The following is a 27,777-nucleotide window of genomic DNA, read 5'->3' as shown; positions in this document are numbered from 1 at the left end:
ATACCGGAATTCAACTTGGCAAAAATGAGGGTTAAAATTGTTGTTAATTCGATTCGAACCGATCAATTCGATTCGATTTGTCTGCCTTAATTGATCTTTACTGGACATACCGGAAGTCAACTTGGAAAAAATGGGGGTTAAAACGTTGTTAATTCGATTCGAACCGATCGATTCGAGATGATTTGTCTGCATTGATCTCTACCCGACATACTGGAAGTCAACTTGGCAAAAATGAGGGTTAAACGCTGTAAGTTTGATTCGAACCGATCGATTCGAGACGATTTGTCTGCCTTGATCTCTACCCGTCATACCGGAATTCAACTTGGCAAAAAGGAGGTTTAAAATTAATTCCATTCGAACCGATCAATAATCGATTCGATTTGTCTGCCTTGAATTGATCTCTACTGGACATACCGGAATTCAACTTGGCAAAAAGGAGGGTTAAAATTGTTGTTCATTCGATTCGAACCGATCAATTCGATTCGATTTGTCTGCCTTGATCTCTACCCGACATACCGGAATTCAACTTGGCAAACATGAGGGTTAAAATTGTTGTTAATTTGATTCGAACCGATCAATTCGATTCGATTTGTCTGCCTTGATCTCTACTGGACATACCGGAAGTCAACTTGGAAAAAATGGGGGTTAAAAACGTTGTTAATTCGATTCGAACCGATCGACATACCTCTACCCGACATACCAGAAGTCAACTTGGCAAAAATGAGGGTTAAACGCTGTAATTTCGTTTCGAACCGATCAATTCGAGACGATTTGTCTGCATTGATCTCTACCCGTCATACCGGAATTCAACTTGGCAAAAAGGAGGGTTAAATTGTTGTTAATTCAATTTGAACCGATCGATTCGATTCGATTTTGTCTGCCTTGATCTCTACCGGACATACCGGAAGTCAACTTGGAAAAAATGGGGGTTAAAAACGTTGTTAATTCGATTCGAACCGATCGACATACCTCTACCCGACATACCGAAAGTCAACTTGGCAAAAATGAGGGTTAAACGATGTAAGTTTGATTCGAACCGATCGATTCGAGACGATTTGTGTGCCTTGATCTCTACCCGACATACTGGAATTCAACTTCAGTTGGCAAAAAGGAGGGTTTAAATTGTTGTTAATTCAATTCAAACCAATCAATTCGAGACAATTTGTCTGCCTTGATCTCTACCCGACATACCGGAAGTCAACTTGGCAAAAAGGAGGGTTAAAAACGTTGAATTCGATTCGAACCGATTGATTTGAGTCGAAATCTTTAGAAATTTCATATCTCCTCGCAACCATGTATTGTGTAAATCCTCTATGTATTCAAACTGTCTGTTTTTTATATAACTCTCTTCTCCTTGCTGTGTTCTTTGTTTTCTTAATATTTTTCAGGGTTTTTTGCCTGGATCACCTGGATGGCAATCTATCCATCTGACTGGTGCTATTTCTGGATATATAATTATGTGTAAAAGGTAAGGTATGGCTACACTGAAATTTAATTTTCTGGGATAAAATTTGTGACTTTTGTGAGGCCCCGTAGACTTTTGTTATAAAGACAATATCTTGCCAAAAGAGCAATTTTTTATTTTATTTTGAAGAAGTTAATTGGGAATTTGAGTGAAGAGAAGTTTCAAAAGGTATTTTGAGAGTTAATTATAATTAATGTAGTAAACACAGAATAAGATTAAATCTTATTGTGAAAAGCAATTAACTACTTTACCTAAATTTAGCATTCTTATTTTTTTCAGAATCAACCTTGAGAGTTAGGGGTGCGGCTTACATGCACATGTATGTACAAGTGCAGCTCATACACAAGTCCTTTTATGGTAATTAAATTTTATAATGGAACACAAATCAATTATCTGCAATTTTTAAATTTAGCAAACAATCTCTTCTCTGAAAATCCGTAAAATTATATTTCATAATCCTTAAATCCTAACAGGGCCTCTCTTGTGTCTGTTTACAGCTTGAATCATCATTGTAAATTGCACCTCAAAACAAGACAAGACCCTAAGAATGACAAGGGTTTGTTGTATCAAAATGGCAACAATGAAAAAGTAAGTATACAATTATTGTTACCACATTGCACACTGGCTCTTTAATTTGCAGTATTATGCTTTTTGAAGTGTAAACATGCATACATGTACAGTTAGATAACCTACTTTTCTTGAAAATAACACCAAATTGATTTAGTCGCCCTTCTAATAGTTTTGTTAACACAAAATAATGTGTTTTTTTTTCATCCAACTGGTAAATGTGCCCAGTAGTTTCCTCCTTGCCTTAAGACAAAAGCTTGTGTTATTTTGTTTCATGAATTTTGAAACAGTAGCGATGACTGCAGTCTAATTTAAATCACCTGAAACAGTCACCTTCAGCAAAGACACTGGTTGCTAATTATCACAGAGCTACAATAAACTAAAGTATATCTTTCATTACTTTTCAGACTAAAGAAGAAGTGTAAATCTATCAAGCATGTTCCTATTCCTGTCCCACAAAGAAGGAGTTGACAAACATTCTAGTACTGTCGAGATGCAGATTGCTTGGACAATGCTTTCGAGCTGTACATGTAATAGCGGAAAGGTAACCTGAAATTTTGGCAGTTTTCTGTTTCATATTCATTTTTGAGCAGAAGGGTCAGCGGGCTTAATTTTTAACAGCATTAGGTATAAAGGGATTAGTGAACACATGATGCATATTTTAAACAAGACTGTATTGATCAAAACCCTTTCTTCTTCTTAATTTCCTGGAATAAAACTTCTGACTTTGTGTGGCCCTGTTAGGGGGTCTATCCATAATCCTCTAGGTAAATTTTGGAAATAATTCATTTCCCAATTAGAAATAATAACCCTAAAAGTGATGACTGATAATAATCTGTACTTACATTTGTGTAACATACATAATAATCCGTGGTGTTTTGTAATAAAGACAACATCTTGTCAAAAGAGCATCTCTTTCTGAAGAAATTTGGAATTTGAGTGAATAGAAGCTAGTAGAGTAAATGCACAGCGCATAAGATTATATCTTATTGTGCATAGCAACCAACTACTTTAACTTAGCATTCTTAATTTTTTTTTCATTAGAGTCAACCTTGGGGGTGCAAAAAATTGAGGGTGCAGCTTATACACAAGTCCTTAGGTAACCAAAACCAAACCAAACTCTAAGAAAGCCAACATTCATGCCAGGGATTTCCTGCAGGTGGGTCACTGAGTTTCATTAGCATTCTTCGCTGTTATGTATACGGTAATGATTCGATTTAACGCCCTCCTTCCAATAAGCGCCCCCTTCTGAATAAGCGCTCTCCTTTCGAATGTGTTTTTTTTTTTCAATAAACGCCCCTATTCCAATAAGCGCCCCCATTCTTATAATTGCTCCTATCTAAATAAACGCCCCTATTGTGGATAACTGCCCCTACGGAAGTCATCAACGTCGAATAGATAAACTCATGAACATTCACCGTACCGTACATGTATATATTTACTGCTAAATTGAACAATTCTTTTAAAGTAACTGAACTTTCAACCGTTTGTTACCGTTACAGTTTCTGTTATTATTAGTTATTTTAATATTTATTAAAGTTTTGTTTTGAACATTTGGTTGTTTCTCCAAAAAAATGAATAAGCGCCCTGTCTCGAATTAGTGCCCTCCCTAGAGGTGCCAAAAGTAAATAAGCGCCCCGGACGCTAAATCGAATCATTACGGTACCCCTATTCTGTAAAACAGTAAACCCTCTGATAGCAATCCAACCATTTTGTCAAGCCGTAACCAGTCACTTGGGAGAGGTTTCTTTTACTGTAATTAGAAAGAATTTTGCGGTGGAATGATTAAAAGGAAGCGTAATCACAGCTTTAGCAAGGTTCAGCTACAGTTTTAACATAATTTTAAACAATTTCCGTTGGGGCGTTGTTCCATTATGTATGTAAGGATGCTGAAAACGTGCGCTCGTCAAAGACGTCAAACGTTTTCACCAGTCATTCAACTGTATTGAGCATATAAGTTGACAACTACCCTCCTCCACCCTGCCATCATATTTATTTAATAGAAATAATAGAACGATTCACACTGAATGATGACACGTACTTGACACTCATCTACGGGAGATTCAATGTCGCAACACGGTTTTATTTTCATATCTCTACAGATTTTTATCTACCGTCTATTCTGGAAGAGTCCAGACACCCCCAGAAGGATCAAGATGGATGACATAAAGCGAGCTTTTCCTATGCACTCTGAGAGCAGCATTAGAAAACGACTCAAGCTTTGTGCTGACTTTAAACGAACAGGTTTGGATGATTGGTTGGTTTAATTTGTACCAATGAGAGAGCGCGTCTGTGAGGCGCCGTACGAGAAGCAAGCCTGCGTGAGGTGTGCGTGCGTGATTGAGTGTGTGCGTGATCACGTGCATAAGTAAGCAAGTACCCAATCTGATTGTAGTGTTTGTGTAATAAACCTAATGCAGCATAATGTAATTGTCACTGATCAATTGATATTTCAATACATTGTAGTTCAAAATAGAATAGATATTGGTTTAGGTACAAGGTACAGAAAAGTAGCTTATGACATAAATGAAGTGAAATTTAACAGACATTAACTATTTCAGATTCACAGGGTATGGAGTTAGAATCAGTTCCCTTTTGGAGTGAGTAAAGTACTAGCTGTTAGTGTAGAATAGTTAAGATATGTAGTATAACAGAAATAAACTTAAGTCAATGCCAGGACTCGAGCTAGGACTCGAGTAAAAGCTAACCGCAAGCAAACCGGAGTGAAAGCTTGAGTCCCAAGCTCGAGTCCTGAGCTCGGGTCCTGGCTCGAATCCTGACTTGGTATTTAGGTATCCTCAGCATAACATAGCATACAGTAGCTTATTTTAGTTTAGAGTAGTTTAGCAGATCGTTGCATGGCAATGTTTATATTTATGGTATATTAGTTTTTAAGAAGAGGAAACTTCCGAGTTTACAGTGTACGATCACAAAATGAGAATAAAAACATGTGAAGCGAGGAACATTTGTTTTTTATGTGATAAAAAAAGACAAGTCCGCTACTTAAATATAAGAACGTGCAAATTATCATCCTTAGATTCAGTGGTGGGTTGGTGGCTGTTTAAGTGAGTGAATTTGTAAAGCGATTCATAGTTAACTGGTAGCGTCGAATTCTTGCCGCTCTCCCGAGTCCAGTCTCTGGAGGAGCGCGGACTCATTTTCCCGCCCAGAGGCTGGCAGTAGAGCCTAGTGAGCTCACGTGACGTACTGTTGTGTCACCTCAGGTACTGACTGTAACTGGTGGGTACTCAAAAGTGATTTCCGTTTGCCGACTGAGGAAGAGATGCGTGCTTTGGTGTCTCCAGAGCAGTGCTGTGCGTATTATAGTATGTTAGCTGCAGAACAGAGACTCAAGGTAACTTCTGATTTAGCTGAACAGAGAGAACCGTACTGTACGAACACTGTACTCTACTGGGTCGGGTAGCAGCTCTCGCAAAGTCTCACATAAATGGCTCGCTATCCTTCGAGAGAACTTGAACAAACAACAGCAACACTGTCCCTAGCCCCCAAAACAATAGCGAATGCTACACTAGAGGACCAGTAGAATTACAAGTGTGCAAGAGCTGCTACACTCTACTGACTTTACTTAGCCCTTTTATTCCCCCCCCCCCCAAGCCGTCAATTGCCTCTCGTCCTGAGAATTTGGTGTACATCAATACAGTATCCCTAAATTACACAAATTTTTGTCTTTATTATCATTGCCTGTCTGCTTGAGCATACCATAAAATTCCCGTTATAAGCCCTCCCGGTTATAGGCCCATCTACCTGGAAACAAAAAAATATGTCCGATTATAAGCCCCCCTCCCCCCCCGGATATAAGCCCTCCTCTGCCAGATGACCGTACTGAACAGGGCTAAATGTTGCTTAATTATGCGTTTTTAACTTAAAAACGTATTTCAATCAACACTCTTGTGGCTCGTTTCGAAACGTTTTTTATTCCGCTTATAAGCCCTCCCGGACAAAAGCCCCTCCGTTTATAAGCCCACCCAAAACCCCTTACGAATGTGTATAAGCCCAAAGGTTACAACCGGAATTTTACGGTATTTTGATGTAAGGAAAGATGAATGTTTATTCGTTTGTCTCACAATAGAATCTCTTTAAGGAATTGATGGCGGCGTTTCCACTGGAATACTGCTAGTCTTCATCGCCTGAAGAAGACTAGCAGTATTCCACTGGAAACGTCGCGATCAACAACTCAAAGCGGTTCCAGCGTGAGACAAACGAATAAACGTTCATCTTTCCTATCTTACACCACGATGAACAATTAACGCATCTTGAATAATATTTTCATATAGTAAGAGGAAAATAAATTTTCATCACTTCTGGATGTCATTGAGTTTTTTGTTTACTTCTTTGCTTGTTTTGTAGGATGCTGGTTATGGAGAGAAGTCATTGTTCTCCTGCGATGATGACAATGATGACCCTGAAAGCAAAAACATCGACGATTAGGTAACAAGATCCTAGATTTTGATCAACAGTAAAAACAGTTAACACTGTTGGAGCGATCTGTGTACATAGTTAGAAATTAAAAAAAAAAAACGTTTAAAACACATCTAAAAAGTAAAACTGTTTCTAAATTTTCGATCGCCATCTGCAGTCTTCTTCAGAGAATGATGATTTCGCGAGAGTTACAGAATTCTAATATGCTTTGACGTTACTGTTCGTTGCCCCCTAGGGAGGCAACCAGTGGAAACAGAAACAGTTAGGATAGTTGCTTTGGCACACAATAAAGAAGGGATCAATGAGTTCTTTATTGTTTCACAGTTTCGCACAGCACCATGGAACACCACTCGAGCATTCAATTCAGCGATGAAAGGAAAATGTCAACTGGCTGTCACAGGATCTGCCGACCCCACCGGGTGTGGGGAGGGATTCTCGTACGTCAGAGTACCCAACAAGCCCATGGCAAATAAGGTAACAGAACTTTGAGCTATCTTGTGCGTTTTGCTCTCTTCGTGTGGAAGAAGTAGTTTCTTCGTGTAGTTGATATTTATATCTTCATTTCTGTTTTGTTCAGGATGATTCGAGTACTAGCTCGCCTCAAATACGAAAACAAAAGACAGTTACAGGAACAGACGCTGATTTGAGAAGACTGTCTCTTAAGCAAGCTAGACAAGTACTGAGAAACTTCAGGGTATCTGATGAAGAGGTAAAGCTTTCTTGTACCAACACAGCAGTCAATACACGTTTCTGTTTCAACAATTTAGGAAGACACAGTTGTCTAATGGTTTGCGCCCTGGATTCTGGATCCGAGCCCTGGCTGGGGTCACTGTCTTGTGTTCTCAGGCAAGACACTTAACTCTCACAGTGGCTCTCTCCACCCAGGTGTATAAATGGCTACTTGCGACATTATGCTGGGGGGTATCCTGCGATGGACTAGCATCCTATCCAGGGGGGAGTAGAAATTCTTCTAGTCGATTCGGCTACGAAAACCGGCCTGACGGGCCACTAGGCTCGTATGAAGACTCACTTCAACCATTGATTTTTTTGTGTGTAGATTCGCAAACTTTCAAGATGGGAAGTTATTCATGTCGTTCGCACCATGTCCACAGAGGCGGCCAAGTCCGGAGAAGAAGGTTTGGCAGGAAGTAATTTTTATTTAAAGGAGCTAGTCACGCTTTTGTCGCGCCATTACGGGGTGGTCAGGCTACTGTCACGCCATTGTAAAGGCGCTAGATGCAGATGAGGCTAATGTCTCGTCAATTTAAGGGCGCAGTTTCAAAGGCGCCAGGTCACGGTTTGTTTGGTAATTCTTGGCTCTTCTTTCAGGCATGAGCAAGTTTGCTAGAGGATCAAGATTCACAATTGCTGAGCATCAAGAACGCTACAAAGAAGAATGCCAGTGAGAGAATATTCGACTTACAGAACAGGTATATAGAGCTTTTTGCTTTGTAATTACACTACGCCAAAAAAAAAAATCTCTAGTTATTTAAAGTACAGACTGGAGCAGAGAGTTACACTTTGCAAGACGCGGGGGAAGCCAAAGGAGCCACATGCCAATCAATTGCACGTGCGGTATTGATTGGCTGACAACTGTGGAAGACCAATTGAAAGATGACAGACAGCTGTCAAAAATTCATTTAACACCTACCCACTGTCCGTTAAGTTATCCCTCATTAGTTTCCGACGGCCAAGAGAAAACAAGGTAAGTCTAAGGGCGTGAATGAGTGTTTTATTGTATTGATGCGGTGATCAGTAAAAATGGTAATTTTCTCCTGACCGGAAAAAAAGTAATGTCTCGCGGCTGCCCTTTGCTAATGAGGTCGCTATTTACAAAGTCAAGCTTATATTTCCCTTATTCAACGATCAAAATACGACTTTTAAAGCTTTTGGCCTTTGAAATAAAAAGAAATGACAGATTGTATCTCAAGAAAAACGAAAAAATATCAAATATATTTGCAATGATAAACAACTGAAAATTCTGTTGTTGCCATTCTCCCTCCCCCTTCCCCTACCAACTGTCCATTTTCATTCAATATTTTACTTTTAAAAGAGAACTTGAGTAAACTCCAGCCCTGCCTGTGAAACTGATTTCTGGGTTCCAGAAATGCTGGAAACGGCGTTTCAGAGTGTTCTTTTTTAAAAATTTCCTGGGGGGGGGGGGGCATGCCCCCAGACCCCCCTAGTTGCTTGCGCCTTCGGTGCACGTAAGGCGCCTTGCGGCGCCAAGAAACAAGTCACGTCCGGTGCTTTAACAACTATGTCCACTACTTTAGAAAACTGTTGAAAACTGTTTGTTTGTTATTGTTTTGTTTGTTTTTTGACAACAAATCAACCAAGTCGTGCTAAGAACGTGTTTTCAGTGATGCGAAAATCATATTTGAACTTGTTTTCCATCTTTTCAGAGTTCTGTCATCAACTGAGGTCCTCTCTACTGACGAGGAGAGCAGTAGTGATGAAGGAAGCGACATCGACGAGTTAGGAAAAAATCTGGAGAGCATGTTAGCCAACGAGAAAACCAGCATGCAGGTCAGACTCTTAACTCTTCTTACTTCTTTATTGCATTTTTGTATAATTCTACTAGGGACTTTTCATGTGATCTGGGGCTATTCTCGTGACCTATATTCTTGAATTTGCTGTAAAATCTTTTAGAGAAATTCTAACAGGGCCTCTCTTGTGTCTGTTTACAGCTTGAATCATCATTGTAAATTGCACCTCAAAACAAGACAAGACCCTAAGAATGACAAGGGTTTGTTGTATCAAAATGGCAACAATGAAAAAGTAAGTATACAATTATTGTAACCACATTGCACACTGGCTCTTTAATTTGCAGTATTATGCTTTTTGAAGTGTAAACATGCATACATGTACAGTTAGATAACCTACTTTTCTTGAAAATAACACCAAATTGATTTAGTCGCCCTTCTAATAGTTTTGTTAACACAAAATAATGTGTTTTTTTCATCCAACTGGTAAATGTGCCCAGTAGTTTCCTCCTTGCCTTAAGACAAAAGCTTGTGTTATTTTGTTTCATGAATTTTGAAACAGTAGCGATGACTGCAGTCTAATTTAAATCACCTGAAACAGTCACCTTCAGCAAAGACACTGGTTGCTAATTATTACAGAGCTACAATAAACTAAAGTATATCTTTCATTACTTTTCAGACTAAAGAAGAAGTGTAAATCTATCAAGCATGTTCCACAAAGAAGGAGTTGACAAACATTCTAGTACTGTCGAGATGCAGATTGCTTGGACAATGCTTTCGAGCTGTAATAGCGGAAAGGTAACCTGAAATTTTGGCAGTTTTCTGTTTCATATTCATTTTTGAGCAGAAGGGTCAGCGGGCTTAATTTTTAACAGCATTAGGTATAAAGGGATTAGTGAACACATGATGCATATTTTAAACAAGACTGTATTGATCAAAACCCTTTCTTCTTCTTAAAGGGACTATGTCACGGAGATTTCGCAGATTTTTGGTCTAAACTGTTCTGAAATTAGTGGAAAGCAACTTTACCCATAAAAAACAGTATCTTTCAACATCTAAAGGAAGATATTATCATAATTTGTGGATAGAAATCAAGCTACGGCTATAAATATCAATTTTTTGAAGACGCGCGGAAACAATTTGAAAACGTTTGCCTAACGTTTTGAAATTACAATCCGTTTCCATCCGCGCCATTCGCAGCCAATAATGCTAGTCAACAGTTTCAGTGCCCTAATATAGCAATTTTAAATAAAAATGTACTATTATTTTCAGATTTTATGCGACACAAATATACATTTTGGCGGTTCAAAAATCTGGGAAAATCCGTGACATAGTCCCTTTAATTTCCTGGAATAAAACTTCTGACTTTGTGTGGCCCTGTTAGGGGGTCTATCCATAATCCTCTAGGTAAATTTTGGAAATAATTCATTTCCCAATTAGAAATAATAACCCTAAAAGTGATGACTGATAATAATCTGTACTTACATTTGTGTAACATACATAATAATCCGTGGTGTTTTGTAATAAAGACAACATCTTGTCAAAAGAGCATCTCTTTCTGAAGAAATTTGGAATTTGAGTGAATAGAAGCTAGTAGAGTAAATGCACAGCGCATAAGATTATATCTTATTGTGCATAGCAACATACTACTTTAACTTAGCATTCTTAATTTTTTTTTTCATTAGAGTCAACCTTGGGGGTGCAAAAAATTGAGGGTGCAGCTTATACACAAGTCCTTAGGTAATTTTATAATGAAACACAAAATTAATAATCTTCAATTTTTTACATTTAGTAAGCAATCTCTTCTCTGAAAACCCTGCACAATATTCCATAATCCTGAAACCCTTAACTGGGCCTCTTTTAATTTGTGTCTGTTTACAGCAGTGAGCTTGAATCATCAGTGTGAATTGCACTTCAAAAGAAGAGAAGACAACATGTCCTTGATACATTTTCTTGCATGTGTGCATGTTTGAATTTTTGCCCCTTCTACATGTCGGTCCCCATTACATCCCCTGCTTCATGCCCCTTCAGTGTGAAGAACACATGATTTTGTCACTGTAACATGACCCCCTGCGTGTTGTCCACATGTGTGCATGCATAGACCTTTTAAGACCTAACATATTAAAAGCTTGTGTTAATTATTTCGTTTTATGAATTTTAAAACAGCAGAAATGAATGAAAAGAAGTTTATTAATCACCTGAAACAGTCACCATCAGCAAAGGCACTGGTTGCTAATTATCACAGAGCTACAATAATTTGATTACTTTTCAGATTTGAGAAGAAGTGTAAATCCATCTAGCATGCATTGATCCTCCTATTCCTGCCCTACAAAGGAGAAGCGCTAGTGGGCAAAAGTTTTAAGTACTGTCGAGATACAGATTGCTTGGACATGCTTTTGAGCTGTAATTAAGGGCAGAAAGGTAACCTAAAATTTTGGCAGTTTTTAATTTTTTTACAGTATTGGGTAAAGGGATATGTACAGCCCCCGAAATGATCCCGACCCCGAAATGATCCCCAACCCCGAAATGATCCCCAAATTGACCCTGAAATGATCCCTACCCCGAAATGATCCCCAAATATTTTCACAGTGAACCGGAAATGATCCCCTAGTAATTTATGGAATATCATTTCAATGTAGAAGTGTGGACTGCTCAACAATAAGAGAAACTGAAAGTGAACTAAAAAAATAGGAGAAGTAATAAGTATCCTTATAAAAGATAGACTGCAAAACCAGACTGGACTTAAATTTTCAATGGGTATGTGTAACTTCAACTAGAGCAGAGAAAATGGCTTTTCGAAAACTGCAAAATATTTTCTTGGTTCCAATACAAGTAATTTAGTTTTACTTAATCAAACGTAAAGAGAAATGTCTTCCTTACATCAATAGCCTTAAGGGTAGAAACAATCGCTTAAAATATCAACGGCTTTTAGTTTTCTAAGGCCCCCTTTACATGGAAAGAGGATGATCCTAGTGCCAGGATTATCCTAGAAGGTTCATTTGGTTTACATGCAAAAATGGGACTTCTGGGATCAGCGTTTCATTTGGTTTACATGCAAAATTTGGCAGGACGGTTCCAGTACTTTTTAGTTCGGCTTGTTGGTAGTCGTCCACCACATGTGATGAAGAGGCCGCCATGTTGTTTAACAACCTCGTCCCCAGGACAATCTCTATTTTCAAGATGGCGGGTGTGTGCGAAGAGAGCCCTGGGCCTTTCGAGCCTGTTTACATGGAGCTAGGATGATCCTTGCGCTAGGATCATCCCTCGTCTCAGATAGGATGATCCTAGCGCTAGGATTATCCTAGCACTGGAACCAAATGCAGCCCTTCGCATGTAAACTGAAAGCTGAAAACATGTCGCGCTCGGATGTCCTAGTGCTAGGATGATCCTGGCAATAGGATCATCCTCTTTCCATGTAAAGGGGCCCTAAGAGCATATCCTGATCCAACGAATTGGAAACTTTTTTAACAAAATATACCGTATTTGGTAATGTGTTTAAATGTTTGAATTGCTGTGATCGAGAGTCCTGAGTAGCAGGTCTCACGACTGAAAGTATGTCTATGAACATAACTATCCAATAAACACAAATTAAAAAAGCTGTTCATTCTTCCTTATTGAGAATAACCAATTTTTAAACATACATAAGAATTAAAAGTTGTTCCTGCTTTATGGTCATGTATTGCACAGTTATAATAGCACTTATTTAAGTCTTTTCCTCAGTTTCCTTTATTATTGAGCAATCCACATTCCTACAGTATGCTTAATCGCCATTCCAAAATTTACTTACTGTAGGGATCATTTGGGGGTTACCGTGAAAACATCTGGGGATCATTTCGGGGTCGGGATCATTTCAGGGCCAATTTGGGGATCAGTTCAGGGTTGGGGATCATTTCGGGGTCGGGATCATTTCGGGGGCTGTACAGATAAGTGAACACATGATGAAATAAAACTGGATTGATCAAAACCAGGGGTTTCATTTCCTATAGATCTTGACCTGTTAGATCAAGGTGTCCAGTGGAGTCCTCACCTTCAGGACTGCATGGTGTCATTGGCCTTCCCCTTTTTTAAATGGATGTGTTTAGTCTCAAAAACTCAAAAACTTTTTCTGCGCATATTTTCCATTCACATGTATGTGTTCTTCAAAGCAATTCATTAAAGGGGCTACGTCACAATTTTTTTTAGTGTAAGTGCAAGAGTAGTACAATAAAGGTTGTTGTTAATTTTATTTATTTTCATTAATTAACAGCTCTTGACTTCAAATTGGCAGAGCAAAAGTCTTTTATTGGCAAAATCATGGCCATATTAAAATCTAGGATGATTTTCGAGCATTGTAAATGGCCCTTTCATACAAATTGAGATAAACTTGAAAATCGTCAGCCTACGTTTTTCAAGTCTACCCAAAAGCAGGTATCTTTGGAAGGAGGATTATTTTCTTTAAGTAAAAGTTGTACAATTGAGGTCAAGTGTCTTCAAGAATAATACAGCAAAACATCTGGATAATTATGTTATTGATGGTCAATCTGGCAGTGTTTTCTTTGTTCTTCTAGCATGGAGTACTGGATGTAATGACTTGCGTGAGTCCAAGTATTTCAAGAATGAGGAGAAAGATAATACACCAGACCCAGTATTCTTCTGGGTAAGTAAAAAGAAATATATTTTGATAGTATTGTATGTTAAATGACCTTTAGATGTTCTTAACTTAAAATATAGCTTATAATAATTTATTAGGGCCCCAATGGGTCCAAGTGTTCTGCCAGTCAAACATTTAAACATTGCCATATATATAGTAACTGGCTACAACCCTTTTTTTTCTTTTTTTCAGTCACACAGGGTGGTCGCCATGCACATGATTACGTTATTTGAAACCCTTTTGCATGCAAGTCAATATGCCATCATTCTGCCGAATAGGGACCTTTATTGCCTTTGCGTGTCATGAAACTCAAAACCATTTTACAAAATGAGGAGAACGAATATGATGAAACAAAATATTCAGGTAAAATAAACTTGCCAGTACATGCTTTAACTTATTCTGCTTGTTTGCTGAGCACCATTTTTATAAAAAATAATTACACTATTGTATGTAGCAGGTTCATTCACATTTGCATTCCTATTCCCATTCCACAATAACTGATTGTGTCACGTTCATATCTTTTTGTGATCTTAACTTCTCCCAACTTTTTAATGGAACTCATGGTAACTATAACATCTCTCGTTTCAATGAGCTGCTTCTCATCTGCTTTTCAAGAGAAAAGGATTAAGTGAACAGCGTAAGATGCACTCTTCTGCTATTAACAAACTTAAAATGACACAAAAACTAGCCCAATGTTGTACCTTATGTTTGTATGTTGTGTTCTTGGGTAAGATGCTGATAAATAAATTGCCTCTCATAACCCAGTGTTGCAAGAGAATTATCAGAGTGAACAGACGAAAAAAAACTTAATTGCCTGTGATTGACTAGCATACCATAATTTTCTACTTATAAGCCCTGGCCTTGTACAACCTCTTAACAGGTTTTGGATTGGCTAATAAATGCGAGGGCTAATTTTTGTGGGCATGGGAGGTGCAGTGACCTAATGGTTAGCATACGGTACTCTGAACATTACAAGGTCATGCCCTGGCCGGGTCGCTGTATTGTGTTCTTGGGCAAGACACTTCCCGGGGGGGGGGGGGGGGGGCTACTCCATATTAAGTGGCCTATACGGGGAGGCTCCGCTCGAAAGGGGTACCTTTTTCAGGCTTCAGGTATATAAAACGGTAGGGATTTCACAAGTTTAGGTATATGAAAGGGTATGTAAATCCGTCATTTAGGTTTTTTAAAGGGCCTTGAATTAAAATATTTCGAACAGACACTTTATGGCTGTATTATTTTAATTTATAAAGCGCAACATGAAAATGACAAGAAAACGTCCTGTTTTAAGTCTATGCCAAGTCTTTTAGGTATATGAAAGGGGTACCTTTTTTCAGTAAAAGGTATACAAAAGGGGTACAATTTCTGTGAAAGTGGTATATAAAAGGGTAAGGGGTAAGAGCTTGGGGTGGAGCCTTCCCGTATAAAATTTTTTTGAGTGCCCCCACCGGGGACACTTAAATCACATAGTGCCTCTCTCCACCCAGGTGTACAAATAGGTACCAGCGAAATAATGCTGAGGGGTACCCTAGGATGGACTAGCATCCAATCCAGGGGGGAATAGAAGTATTCCTAGCTGCTAAATGCAATTGAAACTGGGATAGGCTCTGGCAGTATGTGCCACTGGTTCGAGGCTGCTTTTTATTTCCGGGTGGGGCTTATAAGCAGAATAATAAAGGTTTCGAAATGAGCCATAGCAACAGTAAATGAAATACAATTTTTTGTTAAATGGGAGAGGGCCTGGCTTTTATCTGTGTGGTGGCTTATAAGCTTAATTAAAAACGTTTTAAAGGTGAGCCATAACAGTAAAGCTTTTAAATACTCGTAACCAAATCAAATTCATTTCAATATTTGGAGCAACGTTCAGAGAGGAGGCTTATATTTTCTGTCTAGACAAAGATGATCTTTTTTTCCGTTCAGATAATGAGTTACTTGTGTCAGAAATGCAAAAAGAATTAACTTGGGGTCACAGAGGTCATTTCAGAGATAACGCGTGTAGAAAACTACCCTGATTTTGAAAAATATTGGCGAAGATGATCAAACACATGGAGGCAAACGATCTTTGTCACATTTTGCAGAAATAAAAGCAATTTGCGGTGTAGGAAGAAAAAAAATGTGGCAATCTGGCACAGACTGAACGACCCCACTATATAATAGACCTTCTTAATAGTTTCTTCAAATATTTTGGTTTTGTGATAAATTATTAGGGTCTATATTCAATTGGGAACTCAGAGTTTTTACCTTTGTCTGGTGCTTAATTGTGGCATCCTTTTTACAGTCACTCAGCGGATCATGACTTAGAATAAAATAAAGTACTGATTTTTTTGTTGAGATTCTTGAGTGATCATCCTTATATATTTCTTGAGTAATTTGAGAAATTGAGTAATTGAGAAATCTTTAGTATTGTATTGGTCACTCATTTTAATTTTATTGGTTCATTTATTAAAAAAAATTCACTGCAGTCCTTTGTTCTCAATCCATGTTTTCCTAGTGTCCCCATTCAGGTAGCCGCTCTTATCTGTATGTCAGTACATTTTAACAGTAGTAATTGTTCAAGCTAGGGATCTTTTGCTTGCAAATATTAAGTATTTTCAACTTTCTTTGCAGGTTCTATAATTTCACAGGGCTAGTTTAACAAAGTCCTAAGAGGAAGGCCAATGCATTACTCACCAACACTCAATGCAGATCAAAAGTACAATTATAGTTAAATATTATTACATCTAAACTGTAATGCTACAAATATTTCTACTGACAAATACTATTGAGAAGATCAAGCGATCGACTACTGATTTCTCCTTACGTTGTTAGTCCACTGTCCATCAGTCAAGTGATGAGAACAAAGACAATCATCAACTGGAGGATACTGTCTTGATAAAACACCAAATTCTCCAAACAAACATTAAAAGAAATGTATGGAAATTAGTAAGGAGAATTGAAATGAAACAAAACAAAAGAATAACGTACTAAACAGCATCTTGATTAGGAACGATCTCAATTGCATTTACTTTTAACACACATTTACATAATGCAATGATGAACAAAACAAAACCAGGTTCGTCTATGACCTATTCAGTTGGTTGCCATAATAGATTTGAATCTGCAGGATGACTTTTGTAATCATACTTGAAAAGTGTATCTTGTTACCAGCTTCCAGATGACAACATAAACAGTAATAACTATACACTGAAAACAAAATATTATTAACAAATTAACATTACGTAAGTTTATTTAAATTCTTTAGTTGTTAAAAAATCTTTAGTTAATGTTACAAATAAATACTTAAAGATAAAGATGAGCAATAGAATTACATAAAAATTTTGATGACCCCATGCTGGCATGCACATTTACATTTGATATTTTACAAATGACAATGTGCAGGGCGTTCATTGAAAGCTTATATGTAGTTCACTCGCTCCTCTTAATCTTTGTATTTATTTTAAATCTTTAGCTGTTAAAAATAATAACTTAACAATAAAATTAATATGATTTAAAAGTAGAAATAAAAACTTTTGGAACCTGCTATCAAGGTATTTTTCATGTGTGGTTACATGAGGTCATCTTACTTTCAACTATTACATGGCAACCAACTGAAGAGGTCACAAATTTAACTTGCTTTGCAATTTCTTATTTCATATGTGAAAGTGTGTTAAATTTCAATGCAAGTGCTGTTGTTCTCGATTGAGGTATTAGTCACTGAGATTTGTACTAGGATGTTTACATAGCCAATAAATCTTAGTACAGTCAACTCTCAGGGTATCGTTTATTGTCCGTTATAGCAAGAGTCCCGTGATAGTGGGAGTCACTTCCAGTCAAACCTCTTTTGCCGGGGATCTGGATTTTGTCCGTAATAGCGAGTGTCCGCAAGGCAAGAGTTGACTGTACCAGTAACCTTTATTTGGGAAGCTCAGAAACTAACAGTAAAGAGTTGTGAATAAAATGAAAATAAATGCAAGCTGCTATTGTAACTAGCGCTGTCTGAATTGTATTCTGCGATCAGGGACTGCAAAGCCGGGAAAGCTGGGGGTGGGGAAGGGGCACAAAAAAATAAAGACTTAAGAAAAGAGTCTCTAAAGCTCCCCGCATCAATCCACTTGTCACCACCCAGCCTTCCCATTAGAAAAATGTTCCGTGGTCCCTGGTGATTAGTTGGATTGTATAAAAGGTAATAAGTTACCATCTTGGAATGACAGAATTGGAGTGGAAAAGTAAAGGACTGAGGGGGGGGGAAGACTTGCTTACAAGTCAAGCTCACAGGGATCTGCTACCACCAAACTGGAAACGAGAAGTGTACAATTTTCAGAACGTTTAGTGGGGGGGGGGGGGGGGGCTAATAATGACCAGGAGTCGCGTACTTTCGCTAAGGATTAATGATCCCTCAATATGCTTGTTTCGAATTGCGCTCCACTGATCACAAACAAAGGAATATTGGAATATTAAAAGTCTAGTTTTAGGGAAATAATTTGAATTTTCTTTTGTTTTATCCCCCTCAACCTTGAATTCACTCCTTTTATCTTCCCCTCCTAGGACACATTTCTTCTATCCCCAATCCTCTCCCCAGTAAGAATCCAAGATGGTGCCCGATCTAAATGCGTTCGAATATGCTTGCTGATGATGATTTGATCATGCTCCATTTCATAATAATTATTTTTACTTTATTTTAATATATAAAATTTAATTAAAACAGACAATTTTGTTTGTCTATGTTGAAAAATTTTGGTGTTCCAGGTTGTTTCGCGGTGTTCCTCGTTTTATAGACATCCCAAAAGCTTCTGAAGAGACCTTTGGCTGGGACGAAACTCTGCGTCAGTCTTGCCATGAATGATCTTTGTCACAAAGTTTGTGTTTTTTTTATGAAACCAAAATAAAGAATGCTTATGTTCAAGTATACCTGACCTTTTTATAAACTATTGTAATTAAAACTAAGTATGGCTGCCTAATCTTGTTAGCCAATCGTGGTTATTCTGGGCAGCCATGCACTTTACTTTATTTCTTTTATTACTGTATTGTTAGTTAATTTAATTGAATGTAAAGGGTGCAAATAAAGTTGTTGTTGTTGTCATTATTTTAAAGGAAAAATGTCATGTCAAGAGAAAATTCTGTGTCCCCCTTGCAACCTCAACATTTTTTTCAGAGCCCCCCTATCAAACCCCCCTCAAAATTTTCAGAGCCCCGCGCTCATCATCTTCTAACCCCCCCCCCCCCCCCCCCGCCTTTCCACATTAACCCTTCCACTCCTAAACGCGCATTCAGGCGCTATTTGGGGATGCAGTCATTGAACCACTTGTGACGTCATTAATTGGCACGTCAATGGAATTTCGTGATAAGAATCTGCAGGGGCGGATCCAGGATTTTTCCAAGGGGGGTGGCTGTTTACCAACATTTTTGTTTACTATATTGTTCAAGCCCCAGTTTTTTATAGGGGCGGAAAAGGGGTTTTTAGGCTTTTAGATAGTTTTTTAGAAGTGGGAGTGCAAACTATTTTGGCCTGAGGCACATATTTCATGGAGTCGGGGGCATGCCCCCGTCAGAAAATTTTGAAAAGTTGAAGCCTCTTAGACGGGATTTCCGCGATTCTGAGCAGCTTTAAACAGCTGTCAATTAGGTTATTAAACCGCTGTTTTTCCTTGATAAATTGGCAAAATATTCTTTCCTCAACTTACCTTGAATAATATTTCGGAGAAAAACTATAGAATGATTGAAATAAAAAATGATTGAAATTGATTGAAATTTAAAGTTGACAGGCCAAGAACTTACGGGAAAGAGCAGATCTGGTTTTTTTTCTCACCCACATGTGTGGAAATGTTTAGCCCTTGACAAAAATGTAAATGGAGAAGAAAATCATTCCAGCAAGGCTAAAACAACTCTTGAATGCTAAAAGGAATCTATTTTTTTTTTTAATTATACACACGTTTTGTTACATTACTAGACGTTCGTTAAACAGGCTGTCAAATGTCTTCTATTTTGGAAAAAAAGGCCGTCCTTAACTTTGAATGGCTGCCTGACTATGAAAGGTGGATGGACATTGTCCATATTTTCTATTTTAATATGTTTATTTTCATTTTTCTGGTGGATCAAGGGAGGTGGCTAGCCACCCAATCCACCCCCCCCCCCCCCCCCCCCCCCCATGGATCCGCCCCTGATCTGATAGCGCTGGGATCGACCTGTTCATTTTGAATATCGGTTGCATTTTGACAGAGCTAGAAAAACTCAAACCATTTTGGTGCAAAATCGTTACTTAAACAGGCCAGTACACCTGTAATTGGTCAAGGTCCCCTTTTCGATAACGTCAAAACTTTTTTGGCCAGAAGAAAGGATATGAAGAGTTGAAAGTAACGAGAATAAGAAAGCGGAAAAAGTCCATATTTTGGCTTATGTGCATGCACCAAAGCGACATATTGTACATTTTTACACAGAATCTTTATTGAAATGTTGCTAAAGTGTAAAACGTGCTTCTTCTGCAAAGTTGAGGTAAATTCAAGACCATAGCAACAGAATTTCAGTTAAGCGGCAAAAAAAAAAAACGCGTTTCGGGGGGGGGGGGGGGGGGGATGTGGGAGTCAAGGGGTTAAAATGAACTTTCCCTTAGCTAATTTACCCCGAACTTACTCCAGCTCTGGCCCTGTAGAAGACTAGTCGACTAGTCGAAATATCGGCTAGATAAAAATAAATTGTCCAATACAAGTGTCGACGTACTAGCCGTGCATTTAAAATTACTGTCTTTTGTTTTTAACATTGGCATTTTGAACATTACACTGAAGAAGGGCTCTGCCCCAAACGTCTGTTAAAATTATTAATTTTTTGACAGTTCAAAGAGTTTTTTTTCTCAAATTTATTTACTAAATTAATTTCGGCACGACTACTTAGCACGGTAGGCCTGTTGAAGGCACAAATGTAATAACTGGTCACAAATGTAATAAAGGTCACAAGTGTAATAACAATTGGTCACAAATATAATAAAGGTAACAAGTGTAATAACAATTGGTCACAAATGTAATAAGGATCACTCAGATTTAAAAATTAATCCGAAAGGTAATTTGAACTATTTAAGATGTCTCATTGTGTTTGTTATACGTTATACTGTCACATGTTTTCTCCCCCTACCTTCTTGCTGCATGCTTAATAAGGGTAAAAACAATAGAAGAAGCCTTGTCAGGGCGGCCAAAAGGAGGCCAAATGGTGGCCGCTAAATAAAGGTTTGCTTTACTGTATTGTACTGAGAAAAATTTCCGGTTTTGATGCCTGGCCGTCTAATGGGTGGCCGCTTAATGACTGGCCGCTTAATGGGTGGCCGTTAAATAGGTACTCGACTGTAATTGTTTATTCTTGAATCATTGAAGTGATTGTTCCCAGTGAACATGTTAGTGAGGATGACTTCTTGACTTAACCTACTTAACCCTTCATTTCCCAGGGCACAAACAGCAAGAATTTATTGATGTATGTGTTTACTTTTCAAGAACTACAAAATAAAACGTAGGACTGCAACAGCCACGGGATCTATTTTTTTTAAAAAAGCTGGCTTACGTGATTGATGACAGGTTTACTTTTGTGTTTCGATGTGATCAGAGCCAACTGCACGAATGTACTAACTTTTAGTACATTTTAACTTAAGTTAAGTTTATTTAAACTACCATTCCTTGTCTCAGTGCTTCTTTTTTTGCATCACGTACCAACGAAAATTTATATTGGAACTACTATAAAGTAAATCGATTCGTAAATGGAATTTCAACTCTTAGATTCGACCGAGATAGCAATAGCACGTAGACACAGTGTCTAGACACAGAATCCCCGCTGTCTTAGATAGTTTGGACCAAGTTGCATTGTTCTGGAATTCCGTCCAAGATGAAGTCTGTATGTTTACTGGTTCTCAGCTGGCTCTCTTTGTCTGCTTCATAGCCCTTTCCGTTGTTTTTAAAACAGACGTTTCCGGGAAACCCCTTCATCTGTGTAAATATCATGTAAATATATATGATCATATTTACACTGATGAAGGGGTTTCCCCGAAACGTCTGGTGTTTTTTTTAAACAACTATCTATGCACTCCAAGAACACTTATTGAACAAACAATTTCTTCAACTTGTTAAGTTGATTTTTCATTTGTTTTTCATCTTCGTCAAGATTCTTAATACATTTGTGATTTATTACATTTGTGACCAATTGTTATTACACTTGTGACCTTTATTACATTTGTGACCAGTTATTACATTTGTGCCTTCAACAAGGCCTGCGTGACGCACAGCAGTAGCGCGACTTGGTTTAAAGTTATTTTGCAGCTTTTTGTTGCGACTGAAACGATTTGAATTTGGCGTGACTGTATTAAAATTTATTATTAGTTTGACGTTTGAAACCATTGCCGTGCTATCACCAGTTCGAAACGGCAGTAGCACGACGTTTTGAACAGGCCTGACTTTTTTTGCAGTACTCCCAATATAGGTCAATATAGTTTTTACTGTTTTTATCATTTAATTAACCTAAGTGCTACCCAGCAAATCTAATTTTTTTTTTCTTCTGAAACGTGACATTTACCACCAAAAGCGCGCATTGAATAGATAAGAGCAGAAGGTGATTACTTAACGTTGTTTCTCCGTCGCATTCGGCAGCAGAACGCTGTGTGAGAACGAAGTTCTGATTGTAAACTTTTCTTGCTTTATATTTTCTTTCTTAAGGCCCGTTTACACAGGCGATTTTTGTCGCGCAACTCAATGCAATTTTTGTCGCGCCGAAGTTGCATTGAGTTGCGCGACAAAAGTCGCCTGTGTAAACGGGCCTTTGGCGCGTCGTTTATTTTTGTTGATTCCGTAAATCGCAAACAAAAACAACGAAATAACGGTCAAACCTTTTAATTCCCTTATCTCCAGTTTCTTTTCTTTGTAAGAACTCCAAGCGATACCGATTTTGAGCAGTTTAATAAGTTATTTTCTCTCTTTGCAAAAACACGTCTGAAGCAAAAAGATTTGTTTTGCGACTTAAAAACTTTTTTTATGACATAACAAAGGGATAGACGCGCGTGCAAAAAACAGCCAATGAGATTTGTTTTAGTTGCATCTGATGTAAGCGCGCGCTCGAGTGCAATCTCGTGTCCGACTCGTGCTCTGCTCGTGTCCTGCTCGAACGAACCGGTCGAGAAGAAACGAGGGTCATACAGCGATGCACTAACAAAGGCTTACAAATGAAGTGAAAATCTCATACATAAGAATCTTCGATGGCCCAAGATATTAACAATACGATCCATGTCATTGTTGACTACAGAGTTGGAATATGCCCATTAAAGCAGCTACGCCACGGACAAGGCAACTTGAAAAAACTGGCAATTTTTTTTCAAGTTTGTCATTTGTAATCTGTCTTAATCTTCGTCAGTCGAAACCATCCTTGGTTATTTTCGAGTTTTTATCACTCCTTTGTTGTTTTTCTATGTTAGAAAACTATAATTTTGAGGTTTCCTTCAATCTGAAAGTAATCAGTAAAATGACTCAAAATACCGTGACATTGTTCCTTTAAATGCTAATACAAGTGCGACGACAAGTTATAATTTAGGCCAAGTAAAAAAAAAACAAATGCTTGTCGTCTGGATTTCTAAAAAAAAGAGAGCGGGCGGGCGCATTTTTTGTTATTTTTTAATTATTTATTATTTTGTTGCATTTCATACCTGTGTTGTTCAAATATCGATCGATAAATCCTGCAATGTAATTGACCTATCCAGTACGGACCTAGCGTAACTAGGATTTAAAGTTTTGGTCTTAGTTTGTATTGAAACGCAGACAAAAGTCATGTCTTAATCCGTAGAAAGTGAAAGTAAACATTGTTGGTTTTTGTTCGTTCTAACTTTTCCAAAAACAAATAATTAAAAACGAGAGGCGAGAAGCGGGTGGGGACGAGAAACCAGTTTGTTTTTGTTTTGGGCTTTATTATTTTGTCAATCTGTACAACGCACTAAATGATCGTTCTGCAGAACACGTTGTACGTAGCAGGTATCACTGCATGGATATATGAACCACGTAAGGCCTAGTTCAGACATCGAGCTCCTGCCGTGCCGAACTAAATTCAGGAATTAAGTTCGACAAAAGTACGGCAGAAGCACGGCGTCTGAATCAAACTTTTGAATTGAGTTCGGCAAAGCAATTTAGTTCGACACGGCATGTCGTGCCGCACGACTCTGGCACGGCAGCGGTTCAAACGTCGTGCTTTTGCCGCACCAAACCAAATTCATAAATTATATTAATGTATTTTGGCGGGATTACGTTCCCGCGAGGAGATACGAGGAGACTCGAGAATAATTCTCCATTACGGAGTATGCGCACAACCTCATTCCCAGGGTCTTCTCCGTTTTAGCCGCCATTTTGAAAACGGAGAAGACCCTGGTGACGATGTTTTAAGGTCGCGCAGGACCCTTGCTCATTAATAAATTCATTAGCCAAATTTCTTGACGGGGTGCTATCTTGCAAAGCTTTAATTCGCTACATTTTGAACATCGATTCCTCTAAAATTTATCAAGGATATTAAGGGATGATGGAATTACATCATGATTGTCCTTTTACTGAGAGATGACCGTTTATTGTAATGCTACAAGCTCTTAAAAGTTTTACTGCATATAATGCAATTTTGTGTCCAAGTTTTCGGCTACAACAGCGCACCAGATTAAATGATTGTATAACCTAGAGATGAATCATAACCTCTTTTGTGTTATGAAAAGAACGAAATTTTCGATTTCAAAAACTGCTAGAAGTTAATAGCTTCTAAGAGAGTAAAAATGTGAAATCTAAACTTTGAAACGTGCTATCTTCATTTTGAGAACGAAATTTCAAAATTCGCTCTTGTCATAACACAATAGAGTGCACCAAGTTCACGTTCCTCGCGAATCAACTCCTGAAATTCTATATAGGCGAAGAAAACTTGGACACAAAATTGCAGGATTTTCCGCTTCCGAAGACCTTCCGAGACAATGTTTACAACCGACTTGTGCAGCTGTGAATCTAATTATGATAATTCGCTTTGTTTCAGCGCACGGTATGCAAAGCTGAGAACAATACCGTCTAATTACTTGTACAAAGAACTTTAAGAAAAACATTGTCGTGAATATTTCCTTTGTTGTCGGCTTCAGTCGTCGCAGTTCGTGCATACTCTTTAAATAAATACATACATAATGATTTCAAGGGTCCTGCGCGACCTTAACATCGTCACCAGTTGCATACTTAAAAGTATGCAAATTGAATTTTATTCTTGCCAGACGGCAAAAACCATGGCGGCCAGCCAAAGGAATACAATGAATATTTTTCTGCTAAAAAGCACGTCGAGGATGTTTCATTCAACAAAGTAGATGACACTAATGACAGGGAGCAGGGCGAAGAAGAAGCTAGCGGGTCGGAATCCGAAATAAGCAAGTTTTCGAAAATTAGTCGGGCAAACAAACAAGCATTCGCCGTACTCGCTAAAGGAAATTTTTTTTCTGTTGCTTTTCTTTGAGTTTTTGCTGCAATTTGGAAAACGGCGCCATTTTTGTTGGATCACCGCTGACTAAATGTTACGTAGATTCAGTACTCCTGAATTTGGCACGACTCTGGCACGACGTCTGAATCAGAGTCGTGCTTTTGCCGTGCTACAGTCGAACCTAATTACAATTTAGTTCGGCACGGCAGGAGCACGATGTCTGAACTAGGCCTAAGAAAACTCTTAAAACTTATCAAATAGATCATTCTTTAAGGAGGCAAGCGTGGCCGAGTGGTTTGGGGCGCTGGTGTTGTAATCCGGAGGTCCCCGGTTCAAGACCTGCCCAGTGGCCACTAGCTGGATTTGTTTCTCGGTTGTCTCGAGTCCAATCCTCGATCACGCTTTGTATATAGCCGATTGGTCTGCCTCCTGCCAGTCGGGATTTTTAACCTTGTTATGTTCATTTAAAAAATATTTGTTTCCTCTGTTTCAGTGGCATGTCTGTAAACTAGCTATCTCGTAGAGATATGAAGCTAAGTGCATGACCACTATAAACACCATTTATTTTTTATTATATTATTATTTATTCTCTTGCATTGTCTCCAGCATTTCTGGAACAGTCATGTAGCTAATCCGCGCACACGACGAAAACTCGCGCACATTTTCTGCTCGGCTTCAAGAATCTCGCCGTCCATTTTGTAAAATTTAGCAACGCGGAGAAGCTTTCTTTATCAGGTGTTTAACTGGGACAGATATTTGCAGTACAGTGCCCAACAGAAAAAAAATTACAAATATGTATATCATCAAATGACCCCCTTCACTATTAACGAGAAATTTATCAGGTGCTAAGCAACCACTGTCTCATGTGAATTTAACTCGCTTTTACCCGCCGACTTCAGGTTAAAATATAAAATATCTATCTCTTCGAAGAAAAAGAAAACTTCTATAAAAACTGGCGTTGCCCAAATTTCTCTTGCTGCCCAAAAATTCTGAGTTGCCCAATTTTTTTTTTTTTTTTTTTTTGGGGGGGGGGGGGGAGGGGGCGGCTGCCTGTACGCCTATGGAAGTTGACGTAGAGAGCTTAAAGAATTGGACTTTAGAAGTGTTTGAACACCAAAAACAAGCACATTTTTACTTTTGACGACAAAAATGAAGATAAAATTGTTTAAAAAATGCTCGTTAAGCCGAATTATGCAAAAAAATGCTGGCATAATCGGGAAATGCCTACTTATCTGGCCACTAATTTAACTCTGCACATGTACGCAAAGCGGACCTGTTATTGTGGTTGCGTGACAAAATTTTCCCGCGAAATCAGGGCGCATGGTGCATGGGATAGCCAACACTTCACAGCGTGTGTGATTTTACTGGTGTATTGGGTATAACAACACGAAATTATGGCCGTCTTTAATGAAAAGTGGCAGAAGACCAAAGCAAGCATCACAGACAGAGGCATTTTCATGTTTAATAACGATCTACTGAGCGATGTAAGCCTTGTTGTTCGAGCTTCGAGTGACGAAGGTGAGCCCAAGAAAAGCAAGATGGCAATTCCTACCCACAAGTTTGTGTTGTCGAGTTGTAGTCCCGTTTTTTTCGCCATGTTTTGTGGTGGACTGGCCGAGAGATCGGACTCTGTTGAACTACCAGACTGTGAGTACGAGGGAGTGTTGGAAATGCTTCGGTACATGTACAGCGGGAAGGCGGAATTAAACGAAAGCAATGTGATGCAAGTGCTGTATGTGGCAAAGAAATACTTGGTCAACTCGCTTGCTGATGAATGTGTTCGGTTGCTGCGAAAGGAAATATTAAATCCGGCAAACGTGTTTTGTGTTCTGCCACATGCTCAGCAATATGATGAGAAGATTCTTGTAGATCAATGCTGGGAATTGATTGACAGAGAAACTAAAGAAGCTGTGAAATCCGAGGGATTCGTGACAATTGAGAGGTCCTTACTTGAAGCAGTTGTCAGGAGAGATTCATAAGGATGGGCCGATACTGGTTTTTCAAAACGATACGATATCGATACGATATTTGCCTTTTTTCTCGATATCGATCTCGATATCGATATTATGACGTCATTTCCGTCCTGATGTCATTGGTTTGTCACGTGACCATACAAAGGACAGACCTGGCATTATAAATGTTAGCCAAGAATGCTGATTTTGGTCTTTTTGTTTCACTGTTGCATCAGCAATGTGTGGACATAAAGTCAAGGCAAGAAAAATTCAATTATTAACAAGAACATCAATATTTCTTTGAGAAAAATTGTATTTTTCAACCGCAGGTGCTGACCAGAAGATCGCAGGCTCAGGTCACGTGTGCAGTATCGAAAGCGTATCGAAAGTGCGATATTTTTCGAAAGTATCGATACTTTTCAAAATTGTCAAAATATCGATGTATCGAATATTTGGTATCGAGTATCGGCCCATCCTTAGAGATTCACTGACAATCAGAGAGGTAGAGTTGTTCAAAGCTGTTGATCTCTGGGCAACAAAGGAATGTGAGAGGCAAGGAATTTCTGCAGATGGCAGTGTGAAAAGGTGCATTCTTGGAGAGGCTATTGTTAAAGAAATACGTTTCCCAGTGATGGAGGAAAAAGAGTTTGCTAAAGCCGTGCCTGACAGTGAAATCCTAACACCGCAAGAACTTGCTAACATGATGAAGCATTTTAATTCAGAATTAGCATCACCAGTCGGTATTGAAGGGACCAAAAGGGATGGCACTCTCCAATCATGTTTCAGATTTGGTAGAGTCAATTTAAATCATTACGACTT

The 27,777-nt window shown here is 38.5% G+C and overlaps 2 protein-coding genes across 6 annotated transcripts in view; both read left to right on the top strand.

Moving 5' to 3' along the window:
* The window catches only part of LOC144661917 (uncharacterized), a 459,725-nt gene that overhangs the window by 202,588 nt on the left and 229,360 nt on the right, over window positions 1-27,777 (top strand).
* Window positions 9-17,550, top strand: LOC144661940 (transcription initiation factor TFIID subunit 1-like). Of its 5 annotated transcripts, XR_013572360.1 has the most exons (13): window positions 6,408-6,481; window positions 6,797-6,946; window positions 7,050-7,181; window positions 7,530-7,608; window positions 7,802-7,902; window positions 8,878-9,001; window positions 9,163-9,253; window positions 9,638-9,756; window positions 10,644-10,698; window positions 11,231-11,379; window positions 13,506-13,594; window positions 13,781-13,951; window positions 16,193-17,550. XR_013572360.1 is itself a non-coding variant. In XM_078522658.1 (11 exons), exons 7-10 carry the CDS (start codon window positions 4,189-4,191, stop codon window positions 6,479-6,481), a joined length of 339 nt encoding a protein of 112 aa, XP_078378784.1. In that variant the 5' UTR covers window positions 9-1,020; window positions 1,051-1,468; window positions 1,745-1,822; window positions 1,963-2,053; window positions 2,440-2,576; window positions 3,077-3,191; window positions 4,135-4,188; the 3' UTR covers window positions 6,797-6,896. The 5 variants fall into 5 exon arrangements, 2 of the variants coding, with proteins under 2 accessions (XP_078378784.1, XP_078378785.1); XR_013572361.1 differs by lacking the exon at window positions 10,644-10,698; XR_013572362.1 differs by lacking the exon at window positions 13,781-13,951.

The sequence above is a fragment of the Oculina patagonica genome, chromosome 8 (genome assembly GCF_052425735.1).
Source record: "Oculina patagonica isolate OP01 chromosome 8, crgOcupat, whole genome shotgun sequence".
Classification (NCBI taxonomy): Eukaryota; Metazoa; Cnidaria; class Anthozoa; order Scleractinia; family Oculinidae; genus Oculina; species Oculina patagonica.
The sequence above is the reverse complement of the archived record's forward strand: the minus strand, read 5'-3'. Positions and strand labels throughout refer to the sequence as shown.

What these genes read in the sequence shown, in the direction of transcription:
- LOC144661940 (XM_078522658.1), top strand. Translation starts at nt 4,189, where the DNA reads ATGGATGACATAAAGCGAGCTTTTCCTATGCACTCTGAGAGCAGCATT. An exon ending in AGAATCAGTTCCCTTTTGGA is followed by an intron (nt 4,633 to 5,256) that starts GTGAGTAAAGTA and finishes GTGTCACCTCAG; the next exon opens with GTACTGACTGTAACTGGTGG. An exon ending in CTGCAGAACAGAGACTCAAG is followed by an intron (nt 5,388 to 6,400) that starts GTAACTTCTGAT and finishes CTTGTTTTGTAG; the next exon opens with GATGCTGGTTATGGAGAGAA.